Source organism: Onychomys torridus, chromosome 2, assembly GCF_903995425.1.
Source record: "Onychomys torridus chromosome 2, mOncTor1.1, whole genome shotgun sequence".
Lineage (NCBI taxonomy): Eukaryota > Metazoa > Chordata > Mammalia > Rodentia > Cricetidae > Onychomys > Onychomys torridus.
In genome coordinates, this window is record NC_050444.1 from 114,583,917 (window position 1) to 114,605,169 (window position 21,253).

A 21,253-nucleotide genomic window follows, 5' to 3' on the forward strand; every position below is an offset into this window, starting at 1 on the left:
GTATGATTATGTGTATGCACATCCACACATGTGTTTGTGTACACCTGTAGTTATGGATGTCCATTCATGTGGAGGTTGGCTTTAGGTTTCTTCTTCTACCAGTTTCCAGTTAATTCTGAGACAAGGTCTCTCATTGAACTTAGAGATCACTGATTTGGCAAGACCAGCTAGCCAGCAAGCTCCAGGGATCCTCCTGTCCACACTGACTTTTTACATGGTTCTGGGGATCAAACTCACCCCTCTGCTAGCACAGCATGTACTTTACTGTCTGAGCTATGTTCCCAGGCCACAGTTCTCAAGCGCATTCTGTAATTCATTGCTAAACATGTCCCCAGGACTTTGACCTGGAAAGAAAGTTCACATGGGATTCTTTTTTTACAATAAGAATGATTTTCTTCAGAGTCTTATTTTGATGCTAAACAGCAAATAAAAAACAAACGAACAAATAAAACATAGAAATTTGTTTATTTTAGTAAACCTGCTCCACTTTACAGGATCCTCTCATTGTCTTTGCTGTGAAGATGGCCTAGCTTTGATCTTTTGCATTTGAGAAGAACAAAGTAGTGGATAAGCCTAGATAAAGCTGTCTATAATGGGGCTGGAGTTTTGGGAAAGGGGAGATGATATTAAGGAGTAGTAACTACTATGAGAGACTATGGGTTTACTGAACTTGAGGTGGGGGGAGTAACCTTCCTACTGGTTTTGGTGAAGGATATTGTCTTGGGCTGAAAAGCTAAGGTTTCAGTTTCAGTAGTGTGGAAAACAAAGCTACTGTCTATAGGCCAGGCCAGGCATGTATACATGTATGGTGATGACAGTCATGGTCATCCTGCCCATAGCATCATCTTCTGATTCATTTCCAAGGCCCAGGCCTCTGGAGTCAGTGTCTTATCATTAAGTTTGGGAATGGTGCTGTAGCTGAGAGTAAGTTGCTTGAGGTGAAATCCTGCCTGCTTGTCACTGACTACGTGACATTGAGTTACTTGCCTGAAAACTGTAAGGCTATGCTCAACTGCTTTAGCCGAAAATCAAAGCTATCATAGCAAGAAGGAAATGCCACAGGACAAAGCAGAGTGAAGTGCAGGCTCAGAGAGAGCACTCAGAGGAGGTCAGCCCTCACCTGCTTCTTTTATTTGGGCACACATGAAGAGATGTGCCACCTCCTCTCAGCCTTGCATGGCTACTCCTGTACGTCTTAGCGGGCTTGTGTAGGCCATCCTGAGTCTCCAGGGAGCCTTCCCGACCAGTCTTCTCAGAGGCTGCTTCTGCCCCGAGAGCCCTGTACCCTTCTGTAGACCAACTCTCATGTGCCCTCCTCCCACTGACTGCAAGTGCCTGAAGTTCCAATATACAAAGCCTCTTGCCGGGAGCCAACAAATGTTCTGAAATAAATTGATGAAAATATAGTTAACTTACTTCAGGTCACAAAGATAGTAACTGCATGAGACCTATATCTATATCAAAAAAACCTATAAAAATTAAAAATATCCCCCAGTACTCACTGCATGGAATTATGATTAGTTCAAATGAAGTATGTGTCTGCACTACACTCTGCATATAGAAATAATATCAGGAAGTCATCATGCATCTGCCTGAAGAGCTGTTTTTACTAGGCTAAGGACACAGAGTTTGTTGGTGTATGTTCTGAGTTCACCTGTATATGGTTCTAAGATTAGCAGCAGTAAGTGTTTACTGAATGAATAAGTAAAGCTGTAGAAAAAATAATTTAAGAAAGTATTTAAGGCACCTTTAAAAACAAATCATATTTGGCTTCTAACACCTTTGATGGTAACTGGAACCCCAGAAATTAGCCCTGAACCCTACTAACTTTTGTACAAGTGATTGCTATTGAAAAAAAAAGCGGAATAATGTAGGCTTCATCAGTGGTAGCCAGAAGGATTCCACTGCCAAGGTAGCTGCAGTTCGTGTTCTTCATGGCACTGCTTCTCGGATTGGAGTCAGAGATGCCGATAGTAGTGTCCCTGGCGGTTTACATCTGATTTCAGCACGCTTTGCTCCGTGAGAGTGTTTTAGGACATAAATGAAGTTAAACACATGGGCCTGCATATAAGGGTTCCTGCCTCATCTGTGACTATTCTGCACCCTTGCAGAGGTTTATGGGTTTCCTTGGGTTAGGGACAGAGATAACTAAGGGAATAACCCATTGTAATTTATAAGGCAGAAGGACTTTGCCAACTTGGCACTGGGTGTCTGCCCTTACTTCTTACTAGTGGGAACACGGTAGATATTCTGAAAACTATCAGAATGATTAGAAGCAAACATTCAGAGAGAGCTGGCAGAGTTATCCTTGTCCCCAACTAGCAGGTAACGTAGGCCACCGTTGGACTTGCTGATTGGTTGACATCATGCAGCCTGTGGTTACCTGGATTGTTCTGTTTCATGGGTGGTAGTATCCTCTTTTAGCAGTAGGGACATGGGGTCATTTGGGTCCTATGTTGAGTCTTATTTCACCTGCATCTTTACACTCATGGCAGAGAACAGAATGTATACATGTTTTCCAGTTTCACATATTACTTCAGATTTCTGTAGCAGCTACCATTTTAACGTCTGGCTTCTGATAGTTTACACTGGAGCATTGGATCCAATGTGTCAGATAGCTCCATGTAAGATTATTCAGAATTAAATTTGTGGTGAGGTCGGAAGGCAGCGTTTCTAAACTGGGTGGAGGGGGGATGTCAAAATGGGAGGTCCTTTTTGGTTTTCCTAGGGAAATGTCAGCAGTCAGTGGTGAAGACTACTGTGCAGGGTTGCTAAGTGTCCTGCAGTGAACAGTTTCCTTCTAAACTCTGGAAGCCAAGCCCTTCAAAATGCTGACGGCCCCAAAGAGAAGCAGTGCAGTAATTCTGAGAATGTGAGCATGCTGTCTTCCAGCGGGGTCCGGGAGAGACTCAGTCCATTTTGTGAGAACAAAGGTCCTGTTCCCTAAAATCAAGGAGTCTGCCTGCATCCCAGAGTGCTTCAGTGATCAAAGTCTGTAAAGTGAAGCCTGTCGATCACCCTCCCGCCTGAAAGGCCAAACCCTCTTAGCATTGATTTTGAGCTATGAGGAACCAAAACCCCATCTTTAGTGAGGCTTTCCGGCAGCTCTCTGTTTATGTTGAGGTAAGAAGCCAGAATGTGGAAGCCCTAACAAAAATGAGTTTTTCTTCACTTAATAAGTATAATAATTGCTTATAACCTACCCATTTAAAACCATCAGAAGCACGTCCCATTTTTTTAAAAAAAATGTAAATGGTTTTTATTTGAAAAATATTTTAAAAACTAGATTCTAAATACCCATTTTCTAGAGCAAACAGCATGGACACATTAGATATCAACAGGAGTTTTCAGGAAACCAGATCCTTAAAAAAATAAAGTGAAACTAGGGAGAAGGAAAGCTGGTGTTTTCTTTCCCCATGAAAATACTTAGTCTACTGTCAGAAAAATTCACTCTAGGTCCATTTAAAAGGCAAGTTATATTTAAAATTATATTTGGAAATTGAAATCGTAGTTGTTATGAATTTACAGATAAGTACATTTATGTATAAATAAGATTATAATTAAGGATTGGATTTGTACGTATTTTATTTGAACTAATTTAGAAGCTGAGTACTATTAATCACTCTATTTTGGAATAACCCAGTAAATCAGAGGGTTTGTTTTGAACAAGTTTTGTATTACCTGCTTTGGAAAATAATTTTATTTTACCCAAATATTTACTCAAATAAATTAGATTATCAACATTTTTATTTATGTATATATGTGAATATTTAGTATTCCATGTCAAAAGGACAGAAGTAACTAGAATTTTTTCTATTAAAGTTTCTATAAGATTAATGATATGAGCCATTCCATAGCATTCTATACTCAAGGTTTTTTGATAAACATTTAAAATTTACTAGATCATTATTCCTAACAGCAAACTTCTGTGGTAGGTGCAACCATTAGTGTCGACTTAAGACAAGGAGATTAAAACTTAGTATGATTTAGGATTCTAACATTCATGGTACTTCTCCTACTTACTATGTGTAAATAATACCATACAAACATAATTTTTGAATGGCAACATTTTGGCATATGGGTCCTCCTATGCAAGAAAAGACAAATGTATTTCAGGTCTATTCCAATTTACATTTAGCTCAGAGAGTTGGGCTTTTCTAATCACAAACAACTAAAAACAATCATACTTAGCATGTTTGATGATTATACATTTGAAATTGGGCTTAAAACATGGATGGATGTAAAACTAATTCTGGAGAAGTTTACTGAACAAGGCAAAATTAGCTTCACTTTAAGTAAAGTTTCACAAGCACTGGTAACAGACACTGGCAGGTTTGGGACTCTGTTGCAAGCTGACACTTTGAGGGAATGTTCTTAGCAAAACACTCACTTCAGCGGAAATTAGGTCAGCCTTCTGGAACATTTATCATGTGTACCTGTCACCAGCCAGACCTAGTCCTAAAGTGAACTGAGATCGCACACAGTGGCCCTTCCTTCTCTGAGAGCTGCAAAGGACAATATAAACCAAGAATTGTACAAATATGTGAGTTTGGCAGGAGCTCCCACCAGACTAAGGCCAACACCCATATAGTTGCTCTGGGGATTGACTTCTTTAATACTCTGTTTATAGAGTTTTGAAACAGTAAATGGATTTGATCTGTTCTGAAAAACACACTATCCCATGGCTCATTTGGAAGAACGTGTAGAGGAATGTGGGCAGATGGCCTGTGTCTGAGTTGGAAGACAGTGCCACCATCTACAGTTGCTATAGAAGGGTGTGGGCAGATGCCCTGTGTCTGAGTTGGAAGACAGTGAGTGCCACCAGCTTCTGTTTGTTCCATACTCCTCAACCAGGTTGGTTTTGCCAGACACAGGTAATGATTTGCTGAGTTGCAAGGCCACCCCTACTGAAGCTAAGTAATTGCTAATTTGATATTGCAACAAGAGTAATCAGCAAAATCCAGAGCGGTGGAAGGTAAGATAGAGTGCATTGTAAAACCAAAACAGCCTAAATGAGTCACAGCGCTATGTCCCTTCAGTGATCATGTGGCATCGTTTTGGTGGTTTCAGAGCCATGAGAAGTGAAAGTGCACACGCATCAGCCTGTCTGTGTTTCAGCCCAAGGAATGAGGGTTTCGTGGATTAAAGTGACCATGGCTCTGAGCCATTGTATCTACTGGGTTAGGTTAGCCTCTTTGGAATTCATCTTTTCTTATATCCTTGTCCAGTTAGCAAACCTACAGACTTAACATTGCTAACACATTCATGAAGTAAGGCAAAGAAAAGAGTGAAATCATGAAATACTTTCACTCTAACAGGAGTCTACATGCCAAGAAAAAAAATAAATAACCTAGGCTAGATGATGTTCATTCATCCACATTCATTGAGTGGGGGCATGCAATGTGTTCTATACTGTTGATGAGAAACTTATAGTTACTAATGGTGGTCCCCCCACCTGCCACCGTGTGTCTGTGTGTGTGCCCACCTCTGTCTCTGTGATGGTTCCCAATGAAATATTAACAGTAGAGATTATTTACGCACCCAAGGAAAGCATTATTAAAAGTTATGGTGTCTTTCAAATGTAATATGTTAAAAAAAATTTATATCATATCTCTGTGGGCCTGTTTTATATAAGAATGTGAACTGTAAAGCTGGGGAAGAAAATGGAGGATGATGAAATCCACCAATGATTTCTTGCTTGGGGGAAAAAAATTAAAAGAAAACTTAAAACAAAACAAAACAAAACAAACAAACCAAAAAACCCAAAAAAACCTCTCACCAACTTTCTTGATCACACTCTATTAAGCCAGGACCAGGAAACAATTTCTAATCAGCACTGTGATCTGGGCCCAGATTGTGCAGCCTTTTGTACCAGGCCTCAGATCTGTACTCTATTCACACATGCTCACTTCCAGCTGTTGTCATTGAAATCCCACATAATCTTCCAAGGTCGAAGGGCAGTCACCCATGGCTGCTGCAGTTAAAAGGTTATGCTGATTTCTGTTGTCAAATATTGGCCCTTTTCTCTTCCAATCACTCCTATTCTACTTCTTTTTAACAAGAAAAATCCAGCCTAGAATTGCATTACATGACTTTAAAGTCTTAAAAGGTGTTCCTTCATTGTACTTACCCGATGTGGCCTGAACAGTCTAATTCATTCTGTTATATTTCACAAAGAATTATCTGGTACCTCTAAAATACTTTGTGTTTGTGCTAGACCAGCAAACTTCAAAGTACTATGGCCTACATGATTTGTAACCTGCAATAGTTTCTACAAAAATATATAATATAGACTCAACAATTGAATAAACACCACAAATTATGGTATTAATTAATGATAGAGTGATTATTGCAAGAATTGTATAAAGTAAAATGCCTAAACAATGGAAGTTGTCTATGATCTTAAATGTTAACTAATGTTATGGAATTTGGAAAACTACAAATCTCTATGTATAAAATGGCTCTTTAGATTTGCTTTTCTCTGTAGCCTTGGAAACGTAATTGAAAGCATTTTTTTAACAATGTATTGCTTCAGTTCATCAATGATTTTCTTTCCATGCTTAGTGAACCAAAATCAGTTTTGAGTGTCTTAAAATTGGCACATAGCTGCTGGTCATCGCCTCTCCTTGTCATTGCCCATGTCTTATGCTGGTTTAGTGAGCTGAGCTCTGTTAATGGTTTCACAGCCACGTGAATTAGACCTAAAAAGGAAAGGCAGGGTGATGGGCCATGAAGGTTTTCTGCTGTTTTACACCCATGAACCAGGGTAGCCCTCGGGTGATCCAGTTCCGTGTCTGTTTCATTTAAGATAATCAGTTTCAGATGTATTCAGGGAATACATTTCCTTATTTTTCCCTAATATATACAAGGGCTCATGGTAGAAGCTGGAGTTATTACAAATAGTTCCAGCCATTTGTCAATTCCCAGTTGTTACTGTCTATGTTTGTAGCCAGCTTTGACTTAGAACATGAAAGCAATAAGATACTGGTCCAATCCCTCTTTTAGTTCAAAACTAAGTTAATTTAAGAGCACCAAAATTAATTGTTAAAAAAAAAATCAAATGTGTAAACTAATGCTTCTTCTATGCTAAGTAAAGTGGCTTAACTTATTTTGTTCTAAATTTTTCTCCAATTGTTTATATTTCTATGGCATATTTGAAAACACAATCTCCAAAGTTAATAATTCTCTGTTCTTACACAAGTATCCACTTGCGAAATATCCATTTCTGTTGTGGTCTAAATGTTTAGGGGAGACAGGGAAATTAATTTAATATCATAAAACAAACAAACAAAATAACAAAACAAAACAATGAATAGGAGTTTCAGCCCAGAAGATGGGAACAGGCTTGAAAGCTCATCCTCAGATATTTGAAGGGTCACAGGGTGGGAGAGAGAGAGATTTACTCAGCCTTTACCAAAGGGCAAAAGTGAGATGTTTGGAAATTTACAGGAAGAAGCACATACTTAATGGATTTAGAAAAAACTTAACATTTATTAATTGAAATATCTTCATTGAATCATAGTATTGGTCACTCCACTAATAGGTGGCCTTGATGGTTTCTCCATATCCATGTCATTCCATGATGTCATGCAGCCAACATTCACAAACATACCAATAAGTTAAAAAAATTTCTCTGAATTTTAGCTGTTTTGTTAATAAATGTGGTCCTTTCATTAATTAGTCAATTACTTGTAACTCAAACAAATAAACCTTGTGAAATCATCAAGCAATCAAATGCACTTTAGTTTAAAGCTTCTGATATTTAAATCTCAAATTTTAATTTAAATCTTCTGAAATCTCAAAGCAAAATAATATGTATTACATCATGCTTCTGTCTTTACAATTGGATGTGTGAATTCTTCATGTTTTTAATACAAGGAATTGTTCTAGAAACCAGAGATATCATAAATTTCTCTAATGAATGGCAAATAATTTAGTCATAATGTAACATAAATTAGGCTAAAGTTAGAATTTGGCTTTATTGAACCCATGAAAGTAAGTTTAACTCCTGAAACACCTGTTTTCTGAGCTATCCAAATTGAGTATAGAAGTTAACTATTTCAGTGTCAATAAAAACATGCTATAATAGAGGCCTACCAAATAAGGTTATCTAAGTCACTGACCAAATACTGCACAGAGACAATGGGCTTTGACAATATAAGTTTGTAAGCTACAGCAATGCCCTTCTGGTTCATTGACAGGGTGCAGAGGTGATGTCATTGAGGTGGGAGGCCAGTGACATATGACAAGTGCAACAGAAATCCTTTATAACTTCACGTTATTGATTTCTGGCCTTTTGGGCAAAGTCAAGTTTAACTTCACCTTATTTACTGAGCATGTATGAAATACACGGAGCTGTATCCCTTGAGCACTTTTAGGCTCATTCAGTACACAGAGGAGAATATAAACTCCAAGGAGGAGTTTTCTTTATGGAACTAGTGGCCTCTGAGAAGCTAGTACAGTGATATCCCAGGACACCCAGACTCCTGCTGGAATAAGATAGGGTGAGGATAAGGGACCTTTCCCCTTCTCAGTGGCCAAGGAACATGGCCTGGAAAGGCTCCGTTCCTTAGCCTGTGGTTGACCATGGTGCCAACGCAGTTCCTGAAAAGAGAATGGAAGGCATCACTTAATGAAACTGGCTGCACACTGCAGTCAGCTTACATCCATAACCAGACGAGATCTGATCATTCAGGACAGGGACGGCCTTGGTATCTGAACATGAAAAACACCGAGTCCTGTATGAAGTCCTATCTGATCCTCCTCTGATACAAACTTCATTGTGTGGAGACATTCAGCTTCCTTTAATGGCCAGCTCTCCCAATGCCTTGTTCCTGGTTCTCTTCCCCAACCTCCAGGAAGTTCAGTGGGTTACCATATCTCAGCAGACCTAACTTTTCCTTTCTTGCTTTAACATTCAAAGGTTGATAAATGTTCAGTCCTCCCATGGAATGAGATTTGGTTTCCAGAGAATGACATTTTCCATAACAATTGCTGATATCATTGAGATAAAGAGGACAGCTTTTCTAAGAACTTACAAGAGAAGGTCTCTTTACATTCTGCTGCTCCCGCCCCATTGAGAATGGCTGACTCCCAAGTGTTGAAACTGATGCTCAACTTGGGAATTCATTGAACAAACTTCAGTGAAAGAACTTTTTAGCCATCTTACATAAAATGAAAAGAGACCTGTCCCTATTTCAGTCTCCTATACAGTTGTTCTAGACTTAGAGCTGGGCCATCGAGTGGGTCTAATGCTGCATCATGTCATGTGTACTTAACAGAAGTCCGTGTTTTCCCATCATGTCTAAGAGGCCCTGCTCAAAGTGGAAATCTCGAAGTTTCCAGAGTTTACTGGGTTTACTCAGTTCCAGAGTTCACAGAGATCTTTAATGATAATAACTGAATTTCAAACTACCAGAATTTATTTTGTATTTTTGTTTCCAATTTTTCTTCATCTTGCAATAAGATAGAAAAGTCTGATAAGTGTGATTTTTATGACTCTGTGTGTGAGAGAGAGAAGGAAAGATGAATCTGCTCGGGTTGCTTAGTAATTATATCCACCATCTCACTTTTTCCATCATTTCTTAGGTTTCCTGTCTTCTGCTGTCAACTAACAGAGTTCATCAGTGGGTTTTCAGAAAACTACTGAAGGAACAAAACTAGCCTCTCAATGTTAAATAGAGTGTTTACACAGTCCTTCTGTCTGTCAGGGACAAGTTATAAATAAAATCTATCTGATAATTCAGTTATACTGTGAAGAGATAATACCACGAGAGTGTGTGAACAACTTTCTGTTTCCGTGTCTCTGGCTTGCATACACTCATTCACATGTGCTCACCTTCCACTGCATCCTGAGACTACAGTAGGCTGCGGAGAGAAGGGTGAAATTATTTTTGCAGTGATGTTCTCAGTCACCATGATCCTAGTTTAAGTGCGAGACTAGATTGCTTGGGGGCAGGTGTCAGTATCCATTGAACAGTTCTGCCCTTTGACTCTGCCCTGTTTGTTGTCCCCGACAGTGGACCAGAATGGCAACCACTGCACACACCAGGAGTTTCTTAGCAGAGAAACCAATGGCATCCCCTCCAGTGGAAGCCACATGGAAGCAGGTTGTTTGCCCTGTGCCGGTCCTGTTCAGTTTGGAAGGAATATGCATGGATGACTTGGTTATATTTGAATGCTTTAGTTTCCCAGGGCTTGGTTTAGTTCAACCTTATTTTTAAAAGAAAAAAAAAATGTGAAAAAACAAATTCTGTGATTGTTTTTATTCAAAACTGAGGCCAGTTTGAGTTCTGTTCACTTAGGGTCTCCCTGGAGTACTTCCTGCTTGCCAGGTACCTCCCCTGGAGCTGGAGTTACATTGACACAGAACAGACACTGCCAGCTCAAAGGGGGCCACACTCAACAGGAGAAATGGGGAATTGCCATCGTGTGTGCCCGCCACTGTGTTAGAGCCGCGCACAGCACAGCTGGTCAGGGTTGAAAACAGAGTAGGGAGTGAGGTCAGCTAGAGCAGACTGTTCAGAGAAACAGGAGGGCTCGGTCTTGAAGGACAGGTGGGAAGTGACAGAGCCATAGGGAGTTGGTGCAACACCTGCGGGACTCTTGCAAGGTTTCTGCTCAGAAGTCTATGCAATTCCAATGCCCTGGATACATTGGATGGATCTCAGGCTCGTCTGCACTTGCTGCTCTCCGACCTGGGAGCCCTGAGCACCTGCCAAATAGCTCGTTCACTCTCTGTCCTAGCTGACTTCTCCATACCTTCCAGACAGCGCCCCTTGGGAAAGGTTTTCCTTCAGCATCCTCTCTAATGCTCTTGTCATACGCTCCCTTCATGTCAGTTAGACTATTTGTACTTTTTCGAATAATCTGTTTTAAACACTTTTATGTGTCTCTATGGTGAAACTGCAAATTCTCTGAAATTAAGGGCCATAGATCCAGCACAGGGCCAGGCCCATGGTAGCTGCTCAGTAAATATGTATTAAGTGAGTGAATGGTCAGTTCTGCCTGTCAGTGAGAGGGTTCTGGCTTCAGATTAGAGAGTCGATTGATGAGGATGCCAAGTGAGTAAACGGACAGTGGACAGCAGATGGTTTGGAGACTTCCCATCATGGTGGTGAGAACTGGGGATGCCCTCAACCTCAATCTTGGGAAAAGTAGAAACATGAGAGGTGGAACAGCATATGCTGGAAACCGAATCGATGTAGACACATGGGGTTAGGCAATTGTATAATGCCAGAGTGGGGATGACACAAAACAGAGAAAACTAAAGACTTTGGATGTGTTGGATCCGAGGCTACCTGTGAGGTGTCTTAATAGCATGTCCAGTAGATGCTTAGTTTAGAAGTTTGGAATCCAGGAGGGCCAAAGGAAAATATTTGAGCATCACTGGTTGAAAGATTCCTTCATCTCTTTATTCACAAATATTCTCCAGCTACTTTAAAGATTCCAATGGTGAGCCAATTAAACATGAATCTAGTTTCCACAAAGTTGTTTGCTCAATGAGGGATGATAAAGGTCACCCTCCTCCCAAGTCCTTGCATCAAACTCAAAATAGTATTGAAGATAGCCTCGCTTTGGAGTGGCAGAATTAAGGGGTCTATGTTTATACTTACACACTTCAGAAATTCTTATGAGTCTTTCCTGAAAACACAGGCTCTCAGGGTGTGGTATCGAAGCAGGTGTCAGCCAATAAAAGGGTGAGCAAGAGCAGCACTTCCATTCAGCTGTTTTTCTGGATGTTGTGTGTACCAAGTCCACAGCCTTATACATTGTAGCGGATTTCCTTTGTTATGGTCTGTGGGGTAAATGTGATCGTAACAGTGCCCAGTAAAAAAGAAATGTTATGATCTGTTTTGACAAGGCCTCTTTAAGAAATTTTTTTTTATTTATTTGCTAAAGTTTTTACTTCTCAGTTCTCTCAGCCCAAGAGACAGTATCTCCAGTACTTACTAAATAGGATCTCCTAGATACACCCGTCTGTAGGTAGCCTTGATAAATTGAAGTCCTTAAGAACTTTTAAGGTGAACTTTTGCCATTTCATTTTAAACAGCAGGTTATGATTGATATATATCCTAAAGTTTACAACCATTTTCAGTACCATAGCTATCCTATGTTTTATCAGAATTACCTGAAAAATTTTACAGCTCAGAAAATCCTTCCTTATTCAAACCTTTATTGTACTCAAAAGAACTCATAGCTCCGCTAATGACCCTCTAAAACATGGCTGCTTCTGTACAATTCTGTGTGTGACATCTAGTAAACTTTCTGGTATGTATGTTCTGAAGTACATGAGTTTTCTTCCCCTCGGCAATGTATGAAATCTAGCTTTTATGAAATATGCGCATCTCACTTATGGGTTGCTGTACATTCAGATCGCTCCATTTTCTCACACTGAATTTCTTAAGGTATGTGTCGTATTGTAAAGAACAATTTTTTTAATCTCTTCAGCCAACACTTGCTGTAGTGTGTCACACTCAAAGCAGCTAGAGATTAAGTTGACGTCACATGCAAATCTCTCCAGTAGAATAGGCCTTGAAAGGCACAGAAGGAACGTTGTGGGCGCAGGGATAGAAACTGCCTGTCTTAGGGTATGTACCCCTTGCCATTTGTAAGCTTAATATTTCTGAATACACCATGAAGCTGTACAATGTTTGTGGGATGCAAAATCAGTATTTTAGAGAAAATTAATTATATCCCGCTAAAATTAAGCAAACACAAAATTTAAAGATAAAACAATTTTGAACCATAAAATCAACCAACACAGAATCTTCTTTCTCTAAATAAATATGAATTTGTGTTTGTATACAAAATGGTTTGTTTCCAATTTCAAAAACTGTCTTTGCATTTCCTGTCTGGCTCTTCCAGAGTTCCCTCTGTAGGACCTCTCAAAAAGAAGGGAGAACCTTTAAACCTCGCTCAATTTAAATGAACAGGCGACTAAACCTGACCAGACATTCCTGTGGTGAATATTTCAAACCATTGTAAAGCTTGGCTGTCCTGGTTGGTTCCTGGGGATGCTGGGCCTCAGGGGTTACCTCTTTTCTTTCTTTCTTTTTAAATGGTCTTTTGTTTCAGATTTCCTGTTGATTTTTTTTCTAACCATCTCAAAAATCACCCAGTTGTTGTTTCAAAACTTTTCCACAACCTCCAGCCTCAACCCAAACGCTGTGTCTGTCCCCAAATGACTGTGCCCTCCCACAAGAGCACAGAGGCCGCTGAGTGTGCACTTAGACAGCACATGCTTAATCATAATGTGATGAGTATTTACACTTGTGTTGTCAAGCATTTTCTGTTTGTGACACTTGGTTTTCTTCTGATTTTGTTTCCACAGGACATTTGGGCTTCCAGGACAGTTTTGTCACATCAGGTGTTTTCAGTGTGACCGAGCTAGTAAGAGTGTCACAAAGTAAGTATAGTTTTGCTCTGATTTGATCCAAATTTGCCTTCAATTTGTGTTTCCTCTCCTAGGGCGTTAACGCATTCAGAAAACCCTTTCGTTCTTCTCCTTAGAAGAACCATACCACTGAGGTTGTTTAAAAGCCAACAGTTTTAAGCTAGGAATAATTAAGTCTTTTAATAGTTGCCATTGTGGTAAAGGACCGATACAGAATGTCTCCCATAGTCATGGGTGCATAATGTGAACTTGGCTTTGAAAGATCTTGAATCTTCCCTCTGGTTTCTGAGGAATTCTGCATTTAAAAGAAGTTGTTTCTGACCTTTAAGCGATGCTAATGCTCTCAGTTTGAATGGCACATTACAGCATGGCCATTACCAGCTTGTCGATAACAACTGCAGCAATGACCGAAGAGTACATGCCACCACCGAGTTCTGTTGATCAAAGGCCCATTGATTGTATGTTTGTTATGGCATAATCCAAATCCAAGAAGCATAGAAGTCTGTCTGTCTTTGACTCTCTGTCTCTTCTTTTCACACCTCACACATCCATTTGCCCTCCCTCCAGAAAACCTGTTTTAAAAGCATTCCTCAAGTGACCACGTGCTCTCAGTCTCAATTTAAAAGTGAAATTACAAGGGAACCCACAGCAACAACTAACCAGGGCTCATAGGAGCTCACAGCGTCTACTCCTCATACTGGGTTGCCTTGCCCAGCCGTAATACAAAGAGAGGAGCTTAGTCCTACCTCAACTTGATATGCCATGCTTTGTTGACACCCATGGGAGGCCTGCCCCTTTCTGAACAGGAACAGGAAGAGCCGGTGGGGGAGGGGCAGGGATGTGGGGGGAAGGAATGAATGGGAAGAGAGGAGAGGAAACTGCAGTCAGGAGGTAAAATAAATGAATAAATTTAATTAATAAAGAAGTGAAATTAAGCATAAATATTAAAAGTTTACTCTTATATCCTCTACTTACTTGAAAATATTAAAGGTAGGTAAGTGTATATTGTTAAACATGGCTTTTAAGTGGCATCAAACCCTTTATGGAAGGAAATGGAGTTTGTGGCCCCTGGTGTATGTGTTATAGGCTTACAAGGGTGCCTGGGTAAACCAGTTGGCCCTAATAGATGCTAGGAAAATCAAGCCAGCCTGATCTTCCAAGCCTAGATTCTTTCAGTTCTTGTTTCAGTCATCACAGCCTGGAATAATCTTGAGGGTCCAAAAAAATAGGAGATGATGTGGGCCTGAGGAAAATCCAGGGATTCTTGAACATTTATTATTTGCTGAGCACTCTGTGAGGCCTTGGGGAAGGGTGTATCTGTTAATCTTTGCAACAAACTCTAAGGTTCCAGGTGACCCTAAGGATCTTTTATCTAGTTGAAGTCGTTTATTCAAAGTCAACCAGTGAGTAAATGCTTCAGCTAAGCCTTGATGTGGCTACAATGTCTACTCGGAGACTAACCCGCAGGGGGTTGGGGGGGGTGCGTGAGAAATGTTTTGGGTTAAGACCAGGCAGGTTAAATATTGGAAAGGCAACTGTGCACACTAGAATTCTGGCAGTCAGGGAGGCTGCCATTGGTGGTGAGGAACTTCTGGGTGGTCATGGTGAAATCCTCAAAGGGAGTCAGTAGAAGTAGCAGGTGGTGGCCTGCAGTGGAGGTCCTGTGACTGTATTAATGTTAAATGTGTCCAGAGTGCCAGCTGAGGGGGAGCTTAAATGGCTTTGTTGACAGGAAGACGTTGTTTCCTTGATTAGTGCATGGTTGATTAGCCAGTCTAGGATCTGGCCATAGACAGATAATAATGCACATATATTGAAGGTGGTCAATATTCTACATTTTTCTTATGCTCTTGCTAATAATAGCATATAAAGAGTATGTCTTATCAGAGTGTATCAGTCCTAGCAGCATTAGAGGGAAGTATATTTATTGAAGCTTTATTGAGATCCAAGCATAGCCTTGATTTAAAAAAAAATCCTTTTCACTCTAATATTAGAGCTCTAGCCCATTTCATTCTGCCTTGGCTGCTCAAATCTTGCATTAGTCTTCATTACCAGCAGAGTTCCAAGGTCTGGGGGTTGGTTGTAAGAGACCAGACAGCTCAGAAACATCCCTGGCACCTCGCCCTTCCTCCCTTCCCTTATTTTCCTTTCAGGTCTTAGAGCCAAGATTGATTAGCCCTCCACTGAGTCTAAGGCAGCATGATTGCCAAGTGAATTCTACATGTTCCTTCAAGACTGCCAGAGGGGATGCCTGCCCTTGGGGCTAAGTTTGCAGAGTGTCTTGGATTGTTTCCTGTGCCTGTGTAGGGGGCTGGTTAGCAGAGGCCTGGCATTGTGAGCATCCTTCAGCTTCTCAATGCTTTCCAGTCCTGCACACTGCTCTGTAATCGCTCTAGGACTCACTCACACATGGCCTTGTGCTGACTGCAACAGTTTGGCAAGAGTGGGACCGGGCTGCATCAGCTAAACCATGGCATCAGGCCAAACTGGTCAACTGTATGTCAGAGATCCTCTCTTCCTTGTAGATCTTTAATCTAGGTTTGTCAAGGTTTATTTTAGAGATTGCCTTGGCTACTGGAATAGAGATCCCCAAGCTCTGCTTCTCACCCTGAACACCTTCCTCAAAGGCATATGCCATAGTTAGGTTTCTGTTCCTGTGATAAACACTGACCAAAAATAACAAGGGGAAAAAGAGGTTTATGTGCCTACAGGTCACACTCCATCTTCAAAGGAGGCCAAAGCAGCAACCTGGGGGCAGGAACTGAAGCAGAGACCATAGAGGAATGCTGCTTACTGGCCTGCTCAGCCTGCTTTCTTAGACAACCCAGGAACACTTCCCCAGGAGTGGTATTTCGGTACTTCTCACAGTGGGCTTGGCCCACTCACATCAATCATTAATTAATAAAATGCCCTGTAGACATGCCCACAGGCCAATCTGGTGGTGGCAGTTCCTCAGCTGAGGTTTCTTCTCCTAGTTTGTATCAGGTTGACAAAAACTGCTTAGCATAGCATGCCATCCAACCTGCATAAAGAAAGTGAGTCCTCACTCAATCCTCAGAAATGTGTTGCCCCTTCTCTTCCTGTATTCACATGAGGAGAGCTGAGCCTCTGTTTTAGGGCTGCAGGGAAATACTTTTGCAGATAAGTAGAGCTGAGGAGCATTCTGCATTCTTGAAACAGGAATAAGCTAACTGGCAGTGTGTTGCTGAGACCCAGGATGTTAGCCCTGCATTGTTGAGTTTGAATATGAAAAATTATGTGAGTGAGAATTACCAAACACATACCTTGTACTTTAGTCTGGACATGTGGATACTGCTTCATTTGTTGCTTCTATGTCTGGGCCAGTGTCTCTTTTCACAGATGAAGGATGCTGTGGTACTCAAAAACACTGAGCATCTTGCTCCTGCAAGCCTTTATTGTGATGGCTCCTATAACTCCATCATAGAGTAAAATAGACCAAAGGATTCTGGGCTTTGATTGATTAATCATTTCTTGTTGAGGTGATATACCTTTAAACTATTGCATTTTTAAAGGATTACTATAGTGCAAAATTGAACAAATAAAATACACAATTATATTTTCCCTAAATTCATTTTCAGTATGATTTGTTTTCAATTAGTAGATTTCATATTTTTAATTTGGATGGTGCTGTATATTGAACCCAGAGTCTCATCATGCTAGGTAAGTCCCATACCAATTAGCTGCATCACCAATCCTGAGGGAAAAACATATATTAGAGCAGTTTTTTAAGTTTATCATTTTCAGTTAGCAAACCAGAGTCCCTTATGCCCCATCTCTAACTGTGTCCCCTGTTAGTAACAACTTTGGGTAGTTTGCTACAATTCTTACTATAGGTGAGCTAATATTGACATACAATTATTAACTAAAGTCTGTAGTTTACATTAGGGTTTCCTCTTGTGTTTTAGTTCCTGTTATACATTCTAAGTATCTCCACAAAGGTGTAACAGCACATCTCTACTATTACGTGTCATGCAGGATCATCTTACTGCCCTGAAAGCACTGTGTTCCACCTATCCCCACTAAACACACACACGCACATGCACACGCAAACGCACACACCTCTTGGATTCATCTGTTGTTTTACCACTCATATGGGTATTTTACCAGCCCTCATGACAGAGTTCCTTATTCCCTCTGAATTTCTTCCTTGGTGATCAAACCTGACCTGGTTTTTCACTTTATCACAGTCACAGCTAGTTGTGACCACACACAGTGTGGATACTTCATATTACTCAGAATCCTCTTGCATGGAAGTTTTCTCTTTCCAGACACTTAGTGTTAACCTTCTAAATTTGATCGTAAAAATATTTACTTCCCCCAGGATTCTGGTGAGGCTTTAACTGTAATAGAGTGGGGAGTGCTGTTTCAGTATTTGCAAATGAAGAGTCCCTGAAATAACTATCTGCTGATTTTGTTGTTTGTGATGATAGTGCCACCCTCAAGGTGGCAAAGGCAAAGAAACTGGGCCCCACAAATTCCTAGGTGAAAGTTAGACTAGACTGCCGGGCTGCCTGACAATAAATGCTTGGATCAGATGCAAGAAACTGCAGGGACTCGGGACTGGCCCGTGGGAGCTGCAGGCCCCCATGAACTCCCTCACCCTAGTCTCTTGCCCACACCCTTTCATTTTCGCCACCATCATCTAATGTTTGTGAACTGTAGCAAAGGAAGTACTGTAGCTGAAAGTATGGATTTGTTCTGTTGCCTGTCTCCACACGTGGCAGGACCATCTGAAAGCACTTCTCCTTATTTATTACCTTGTTCCACAAGAGGGAGAAAACACAGACCACTGCACGCTGGGCCAGAGAAAAGGAAGAATTCAGTACAGGGCAGAGGCTCCCAGGAGCGACTGTGGTTCCGAATCACTGAGGTTGTTTTAGCATAATCCCATGAAGGAGGAGACAGGAGCCATCTGTTGAGATGGCGCTTTATTACACAAAGCCCTCTACAGGCATTTTCGGATAGGCCCCTCCCATGAGCTGCCATGGAGAGCCATTCTGCTGGCTGCTGAATGTCGCTGCTTCAAGGGCTCTCTGTCAAGCCCACTCTTGTTTATTTGGTGCCAGCGTTTCCTCAAAGTATGTGCTCTGAGGCTGCCAAATGTCCCTCCCGGTGTGAACTCAAAAAGTTCTGCTCCAAACTCCACTACTGTTCATTTCCTTCTAAAGTGCTGACTGTTTTCCTTGAAGTTGCTGGAGTGACTCTGAAACCTTAAAGGCCTCAGTGGGAAAGAGTAAAACCACAGCTACACACAGGCCATTGTGCCTCTGGTCTGTCGGTTCTGATTGCCAGCGCGGTTTGCACACCCAAACTGGCTGCAAGGGTTAAGTAAACTTCGTGGCTCAGGATGACTTCACGGCCCTGGAATTCTGCAGAGCCAGGATTCTCAGTACACTGCGGCTGGCCTTAGAATCTTTGGGTGTGAAAACCACTCTCAGCTACTCAGTCTGTGCTCTGGTTCCTGCTGCATGGCTGCAGAATCTATTAAAGTCCAGCAGATGAATTGCCCTGGCTCTGCCACAAAGCCTGGCTGCTGGGTGGACTTTGGGTTCCTGAGCTGTTTGTCAATGGAGAGTGGCAGTGAATGGAACAGGCCTGTGCCTCAGCCTGGCATGAGGTGGCACCCTAGTGGCTGTTTCCTGCCTTGGGAATGTTCACTGTTGGTATTCTCACACACAGGAATCATGACAGAGTTCCGAATACAGTTCGTTTTTAAACTTCCTTTTCAAGTCCTCGGTGTGGCTTCCAGCACCCATACCCATGCACAAAGGTTTTTCAGGCCAGAAGTTTTGTAAGAACCATTGACCACAGTCTAACTTGATGTAGCAGAAATACTGAAACAGAATTCACTCAGCTGAAAGTCACAGTAAGAAAATGAGACTTTGGTAGGAATAAGCTAAAACTTGAAAATACAAATTGATCTTACATGGAAAGATTAATGAAGAAGTGGATCTCAGATTAGAAATCTGTAGTGCCCCATCCTTGGGGGGGGGGGGGTCACCATGTAAATAGTTGCAGTTCTTTCTATCTTTACTGAAGCAGGAGAACTTGGAAACTTGTCTGAGCAGTCAGCCTGTTGGCTGTCTCTGTTAAGGCATGCAATAACAATGACCATGGCACGGACATTATTTTTTAAATAATTTATATTCTTAAGCAAGGTCTTCATTTGAAAGAAACCATTTGGGTTTCAGCATTAAAGGGAGAAACAAAAAAATGATGATAAAAAATAGACTGCAGCCCCAGCACGAACAGTCACTATGACCTTGCCTCTGTTTGCCATTACACAATTCAATGGCAGGCCACTCAAACTATGCTCTCGATCAATATCCTATTAAAGCCGCACAAAAAGTCTCCATAAACTTAGTGGTTAGCTATGTTTATAAATGGAACTCAGCATAATTAGGTGGTCAATAGCAGGCTCTACTAGTAATTTTAAAATGAACATCACACATCTTATGCGTAGAAGCCAGAACCAACCCTTCTGGAAGGAACGGATGGTGTGTAGTAGACAATAGGTTGGAAAGCCTTTTAAAAGATCAGGTTGACATACAAAATGCAGCTTCTAAAGAAAATCTGTTAAATAAGTTACATAATAGGAAATGCTGATTGGTCCCTTAATTTTTTTTTTTAAGTCTAAGCTATTTTATTCTAAATGTATTACAGCATTGCTAATGCTTCATTTTCTAGTTTAAATCAAGCCCCCACACAGAGAGGAAATAATGAATGTTGCCACACTCTTAGGAAGAAACAAAAATCAGTCTGTCTGGCTTAACTTAACAGATTTCCACCAGTATAATTCAATACAATTTAAAAATAAATATTGAAACTGGATTATTTCTGGAGAATGCTTTGTCATACAGGTTTTTTTCCCCCTTGACTCATTTGGGGTGAGTGTTTGGATAGAAAATCAGAAGCAAATGGGCTGGGTTAGCAGGACTAAGATTTTTTTACAATTTCTTAGGAACCCATTCACATATGGGTGGCTCAACTTGACTTCTATCCCATCCTCGCCAACCCAAAGAGGATGAGCTACTAAGGTGAGAGGTGACCCCACCCACATGTTGGCTTTGTCCTCAGCTGCCCTGCCTTATTAGACATGTGTGTGCCCTGTGTTGGATATATGTCTTGGCCTTTCATTGTATGTGGACTATTGTGCATGTTACAACTAGTGAGAGTGTGCTTCTGACACTGGGCGGCACTGTGCATGAGTGTCCTGTGCTCTCTGTTACACTATGCTCTCGCCAATCCTGGCCAGAGCTGCTGATGGCTGGGTTTGGTCCCTTTGTTCTCTATCCTCAGCTGAAGCTTCTGCTAAGTTTAACAGATCCTGAGTACTCTTATGATAGACACTAGACCTTGGGGAAAGAAACACACATAATACCTTAATGTACATTCTAATTTGTTGTCATGGTCTCTGTTTGTGGGTCCATCAACTGCTGATCTTTTCTAAGTCACTTCTGCTTATATTTTCTCTGTTTATCACAGACTATCCATGATCAAAACGGCTATATGGTGCCATGAATAGTTCAGGTTTTGTATTAGGGATGAAAGTTTAAAACTTAATAGCTATAGGATGTTGGTCAGTATTTATAATGCGGCTGGTCTGTGTTTCCTTCATAGGTTATAATCATTTATTTAGTACAAAATACTTAAAGTCCTGGCCATATGCTGAGCACACATGATTATGCCTCTCAGGGGTAAAAGTAAGAGGATACCTCTTACTGAGCGCTCAACAATGGTAATTACTATGATCATTACTGAATTAAGCCTTTGTCCTTGGTCATCTACTGTGTGTTCTTGAGCTGATCCTTGAGCTGACCACTATCAGCAAATTCA

General features: G+C 41.0%; 1 protein-coding gene across 4 annotated transcripts in view; it reads left to right on the plus strand.

Annotated features, from left to right (window-relative positions):
* The window catches only part of Nfia (nuclear factor I A), a 339,960-nt gene that overhangs the window by 213,648 nt on the left and 105,059 nt on the right, over positions 1 to 21,253 (plus strand). For all 4 annotated transcript variants that reach the window (XM_036177614.1, XM_036177615.1, XM_036177616.1 and 1 more), the window contains one exon: positions 13,334 to 13,408. In XM_036177614.1, the coding sequence (XP_036033507.1) occupies positions 13,334 to 13,408 (75 nt within the window). The remainder of the gene's footprint in view (positions 1 to 13,333; positions 13,409 to 21,253) is intronic.